General features: G+C 42.8%; 1 protein-coding gene across 2 annotated transcripts in view; it reads right to left on the reverse strand.

Annotated features, from left to right (window-relative positions):
- The window catches only part of LOC101992168 (acylcarnitine hydrolase-like), a 14,559-nt gene extending 8,379 nt beyond the window's left edge, over positions 1 to 6,180 (reverse strand). For both annotated transcript variants that reach the window (XM_005345506.1, XM_005345507.1), the window contains exons 1-3: positions 6,114 to 6,180; positions 3,666 to 3,870; positions 2,876 to 3,017 (exon numbers count right to left, since the gene is read on the reverse strand). In XM_005345506.1, coding sequence (XP_005345563.1) covers positions 2,876 to 3,017; positions 3,666 to 3,870; positions 6,114 to 6,180 — 414 coding nt within the window. The remainder of the gene's footprint in view (positions 1 to 2,875; positions 3,018 to 3,665; positions 3,871 to 6,113) is intronic.
- Positions 6,181 to 6,542: the final 362 nt, after the last annotated feature.

Consider the following 6,542-nt stretch of genomic DNA (forward strand, 5'->3'; position numbering starts at 1 on the left):
AAACAGAACAGAGGGCTGGGAGAAAGAAGCTGAGTCAGAGAGTCGCCATGATTATCCCACTCCAGACAGACGCAGGTTAAGATCATTCCTGGTAAGCCAGCTTGTGGGCTACAAAGATTAATAGAAATGGATTAGATTAATATGTAAGAGCTAGCCAATAAGAGGCTGAAACTAATGGGGCCAGGCAGTGTTTAAAAGAATACAGTTTCCGTGTAATTATTTCGGGTATAAAGCTAGCCGTGCAGGTGGCTGGGTGCTGGGGACGCATCTCCGCTGCTCCAATTACAACATCTGTCTGTGTGTATGTCTGCAGGCCAGAAGAGGGCACCAATCTCATTACAGATGGTTGTGAGCCACCATGTGGTTGTTGGGAATTGAACTCAGGACCTTTGGAAGACAAGGCAATGCTCTTAACCACTGAGCCATCTCTCCAGCCCTAGAGAATATCTTTAACAAAACCATGGAAGAAAATTTTCCTAACTTAAAGAAGGAGATGCCTATATAGGTACAAAAGGCATACAGAATACCAAATAGATTGGACTAGAAAAGTACCTTCACCACATAATGATCAAAACATTAAACATACAGAGCAAAGGGAGAATATTAAAAGCTTCAAGGGAGAAGACCAACTAACATATAAGGCAGACCTATTAGACTTACACCTGATTTCTCAATAGAGACTCTAAAAGACAGAAAGTCTTGGCCATATATGTTGCAGACTCCAAGAGACCACAGGTGCCATTCAAGATTACTATACCCAGCAAAGCTTTCAATCACCTTAAGACATTCCATGATAAAATCAAATTTAAATAATATCTAGATACAAATAAGCCCTACAGAAGGTACTAGAAGGAAAACTCTAAACCAAGGGATATTACACACATGGAAACATTGGAAATAAATAATCTCACACCGGCAAAACCAAAAGAATGGAAGCACAAACACACCACCACCACCACCAACAACAACAACAACAGCAAATTAACAAAAATTAACAATCATTGGTCATTGATATCTCTCAATATCAATTGACTTAATTCCTCAATAAATAGACACAGATTAACAGAATGGTTACAAACATAGAATCAATCCTTCTGCTCATACAAGAAATATACCTCAATATTAGGGTAAAGGGTCAGAAAAAGATATTCTAATCAAACAAACCTAACAAGCAATCTGGTGTAGGCATTTTAATCTCTAATAAAATTAATCAAAAGAGGTGTGGAAGGATACTACATATTAACCACAAGAAAAAAATACACCTAGATGACATTTCAATTCTTAACATCTATCCCAAACACAAGAGCACCTATTTTTGTAAGAGAAACAGTACTATACCTTAAGTCACACATTGACCCTCACACACTGATAGTGGGAGACTTCAATACCCCATTCTCACCAATGGACAGGTCATCCAGACAGAAACTAAACAGAGAAATACTAGAGCTATCTGACTTTGTCAGCCAAATTAATCTAAGAGACATTTACAGAACATTCCACCCAAATACAAAAGAATATACCTTCTTCTCAGCACCTCACAGAAAATTTTCAAAATTGAGCATGTATTTGGCAACAAAGCAAGTCTCAACAGACAACAAGAAAATTGAGGCAATTCCCTTCATCCTATGAGACAACTGCAAACAGGACATCAGCAAGAGCAGAAAACAACAGAAAGCTTACACACTCACAGGAACTGAGCAACCTTTTACTGAATGAAAAATGGGTCAAGACAGAAATAAAGAAAGAAATTAAAGGCTTTCTAGAATTCATGAAAATGAATACACAGCGCACCCAAACTTATGGGACACAATGAAGGTGGTGCTAAAAGGAAAGTTTATAATATTAAGTGTCTACATTAAAAAAGCTGGAGATTGCTCATACTAGCAACTTAACAGCACACCTGGAAGTTCTACAACAAAAAGAAGTAAGCACACCTAAGAGGAAAAGAGAGCAGGAAAGAATCAATCTGCAGAAATCAATAAAATTCAAAGACAACAGTACAAAGAATCAATGAAACAAATAGTTGGTGTTTTTGAGAAAATCAACAAAATAGACAAACTTTATCCAAACTAACTAAAAGACAGAGCAAGAATACCCAAATTAATAAAATCAGAATAACCAAATTAATAAAAGTGAAAAGGGGGGCATAACAACAGACACCAAGGAAATCCTGAGACTCATAGGATATACTTTCAAAACATGTACTCCACTAAATTAGAAAATCTAAAAGAAATTGATAATTTTCTCAATAAGTATCACTTACCAAAGTTAAATCATGATCAGATAAAAAATTTAAGTATTCCTATAACCCCCAGTAAAATAGAAGTAGTCATTAAAAATTTTCCAACTAAAAAAAAAAAAAAGCCCAGGCCAGATGGTTTTTGTCATAGAATTTTACCAGACTTTTAAAGAAGACTTAATATATGAGAGAGGATCTATTTTCAATTTAAAAATTACCGTATCTTTGGAGGCAGAGATCAAAGATCTCTGTGAGTTTGAGGTCAGCCTTGTCTACATAGTAAGTTCTAGGCCAGGCAGGGTTATATAGAGAGACCCTTTCTCAAAACAATAGAAAAATCCTTGGCACAATGGATTTTTGGTCCATGCCAATAAATTTGCAAGAGCTCAGGATTTAGCTCTCAGGCCTCTGGTAGGTAGTGTGAAACCTGAGTTGATGAAGGAGCCATAACCACTGACTTCCCAGAGTGTTTAGGTCTCTGTGTCCCATACCTAGGGTTTAGTTGTGTACCATGGCAGAGGCCTTCCTGGAGACCTGACAGGGAGGGCTTCTCATCAGGGTCTCACATTGATTTTGTCCCTTTTAGTCATCCCAAAGAAATGCCCACCCCCAGATCTGAGTATGGCTTTCACTCACAGGCAGTTTGGAGCCCTCACGGGCATGAGCTGGTGTGTAGATGTTGAGATACAGGCAGTCCTCAGAAGTTGAGATGGGAGGCATGCTCCGTTCCATCATTGCCTGACTTTCTGCAACCGCTGTTTCAGAATTCTGTAGACACCTGGGGACAATGACAGTTCTTCTAAGAGATGTGCGGTAGTTAAAAACAGACTCTTAGTTCATATTTGCTCTCAGCCACCAAAACCCCTCTTTCTGGCCCCATGATGCCCTGATAACATGAGATCCTACTCCAAAATCTCTTCCAACTAAGGTAAAGGTCAGAGACTTTGGGAAAACCGGTATGGAGCTCAAACTTCTCATGAGGATCCCAGATGAGTCTTTGGATCCCAGTCTTCCTGATGATGGGATATTGATATTTCCATGAACTTCTGTGAAAACTATTGGTGTGTGTAATGACACCATTTCACTTTGTAATCTCCAAGGCCTGGGTATTGGGTCCTGAACCCATATAGATGCTGCATTGATAAACACGGTGGTGGGACATCCGTCACCTCACATCCAGACTCTCAAGGAACTGCCTCTTGGCCAATGGTACCTGGACACCTATAGGTTGGTACGGTAATTGTGGAGGGTGATTTTGCTAAGGAACCATTATCACTTTGGCCTTTCTCTGGCATCTGCAGCATATCCCATCACAGAGAGAATGCAGTGGAGGGCTGGAGATGGAGAAATCACTGTAGTCTGGCTCAGGTTCTGAGCTCCTGCTCATTTCAGGACCTGACATTTTCTGGGTCTCAGGAGGACTTACCTGGCTGGGTAGGTGGTCCCATCCCTTACACCACTCCATGGTTTAGGAGGCTCAGGAGGTGCAAATCTCAGCTCTCCTAGAGGTGGCTTGGCAAAGGGAATTCCCAGGAAGATGTAGACAGCCTCTTTGGTGTCATTCAAGTGGATTAGAGTCCCCTGCACCTGTCCCGTGTGGGTAGTCCTGATGGGGTTGGCTGAGTCATAACCTGTAAGTGACATGCGATATCAAGGTTGGGTTTGCCCAACCATCTACCTTCACACTATGGATGTTACTTCTCTCTTGCTTTCTTTAGTTCAGCCTTTTCCACGTACCCACCTTCCTGGCAAATTCTCTCCACAGCACCATGTTCCAGTGTGAAAGAATTTGGCAGACCTGCCATTTTCCATAAAAAGCAAAACTCTTCTACACCTGATAAACATGGATTGCATGTTCGATGTTACTTGGTGTGGGTAACAAGTAGCCAAAGCAGCAGCCACTCTCAGGGACCGGAGGGCAATTTGCCAACTTCTTTCCAGTGCTGAAAACTCATTCCTATCTCCAGCAGTCTGCTCTCTACGGGACACTATGCCACTTGCCATAGCTGTCCATATAGATCACTCAGTACTTGGGTCACTAGAATCTGTCACTGCTACAGCAACAGGCAAAACCTGCTGAAATGGGTTTCCTAAGAGTCAGGCTACAGCCAGGATGCTTCACCCCCAAGAAAAGCTCACCATGGAATCCCACATATTGGAGTGAGTGTACTTTCAGTCAGGAGGCAGGAAAACAGCCCAGGAAGGGATGTGACAAATATGTTAAAGATAAAAAACTATGCATACATTTTCCTTTTTCATTTTTAAATAAAACAATTGAAGTTTATTAAGCAGAGATTCTTTTTTTCTCTTTTTTCCTTGGTTTTTCTAGACAAGGTTTCTTGGTGTAAAAGCTCTGACTGTCCTGGAACTTGTTTTGTAGACTAGGTTGGTCTCGAGCTCACAGAGATTCACCTGCCTCTGCCTCCTGAGTGCTGGGATTATAGGCGTGTACCGCCACCACCCAGCTAAGTAGAGATTCTGATTTTGAGTGGCTTGTGGGGAAAGGATAACACATCTCTAATTACACGTGTCACCTTCTCAAGAGTTACTGTGTCTTTATAACAGTTGTACGTGCAAAACGAAGGTCCATGAAAAGTAAAAAAAAAAATAGCAGAAAATTACCCTGTAATTAAATCAACTAATGTCACCTATGTCATATTTAAAACCAAAAGTCACCATTGATGAGATTGCCATCTGACCATTTATGTGATACTTTAGATTCCTGACTTTGCTATGGTAAGCATTGCTGACCAAGTTTACTTCCAGATATCCTCCTCCTCCTGATTATTACCAATGCTGAAATTGCTGTGGTATTCTGTTTTAACATTTCTACATTTACCACCCCACCAGACAGGTTCTTGCCGTGTAGCCCAGGCTGGCTTGCAGCTGAAAAGCCTTCTACCTTTCTGCCTCATCTAGAACACCATTTACAGCTGTGTGCCATTACACCAGCTCACTCCGATCTTATCTTGATGTCCCATGGATGAGCCTGGCCTGGGTGGTGCACAACTCTGTGCCCTCTTATAGTTATCAGTGATTCTAAACCCAGGATCTAAAGAAGAATGTTCAAATAAGTCAAGAGTGAATTGGACAGATTTTCCCATCCAGAGTCCCTGGGGACATCTCAGAACCTGGACAATAGCAGGGAAGATTCCCAGTGTGAAGTCCTATGGCTTCCTTAGGGAAAATCTTATTGAGGAGGCCTGGCAGGAGGTCAGCATGACTCAGGCTTGAACGCTTTTTGGCAGGAGGCCTCAGGGCTGCACACTGACCCCAGGCACAGTACCCTCCTGGCTCACCTATTCATAAACCTGAAGACTTTCTGGCAGACACAGAGCACATGCCCTTTGCCTCGGACTCCGAGTTGTACCTTTTCCAAAGGTCAGAAAATGGGAAAGGGAATATGAGCCTCTCAGTTGGGCAACTGTTGTAGGGCTGGAGAACTGTATGACTGAGGGCCAGGAAAATTTCCTAGGATTGTTTGGAGTATACTGTGATGCTTCTCTGTCTGAGAGGGTGACCCATTTGGAGTTCGATGCTAGTAGGAATATGTAATTAAGTTTATTATTACCCATGGTTCAGTAAGAGCTACAATCACAGGCACAACTCTATACAGAAAGGGGACATGGCCCATCTGGCTCTCTGTCCCCAACACTCTTCCTTCTGACTTTCAGGCCCAGGCTTGGCAGAGTAGCCCTCTGTTCTATTGAGTGTCCTCAGACATCACTGACTCTCTGGGTTACAGGGGCCACTTTCCCACTCTGTCATCTCTACCTGCTCTTCCTCCCTTGCTACCTTTCCTACCACAGCCTCAGCCTCTGCCTCTGCCAATATTGGCAACTCTGTCCCCCACCACCCATGTAAGGAGTCTCACCCTGCACATGGAGAAGAAACAGAAGCGCACAGGCAATCAGCCAACCACGACGTTTGCAGGACGGCATGATCAGCTCTGAGGACTGAGTCTGTGCTGCTATGGGATGCGCTGAGTGCTGGAAGCAGAATATGTGGGCTCTGCCTAGACAATTATTTGAACCCCAAGATTTATAGGCGGGAGCTTGGTGGGCGGGGCAAAGTTGCAGGAGAGCTGCGACTAAGCAGAACTGATAGGAACCAGGGTTCAGCAGGTGGGGCAAATGCTCTTCTGTGATGTGCGTTCCTTTTTTGATCTCATTGCAAGGCACAACATAGCTTCAGAAGCTAATTATTCTGATAACGGCAACCGTCACCTCAAACCTGGGGTCACCATGTGTACTGTCCTTGGAGTCACAGGTCCTGTGCAGGTGTGGGACAGAGAGCAAGGAAC

This window comes from Microtus ochrogaster, chromosome 4 (assembly GCF_000317375.1).
Source record: "Microtus ochrogaster isolate Prairie Vole_2 chromosome 4, MicOch1.0, whole genome shotgun sequence".
Classification (NCBI taxonomy): domain Eukaryota; kingdom Metazoa; phylum Chordata; class Mammalia; order Rodentia; family Cricetidae; genus Microtus; species Microtus ochrogaster.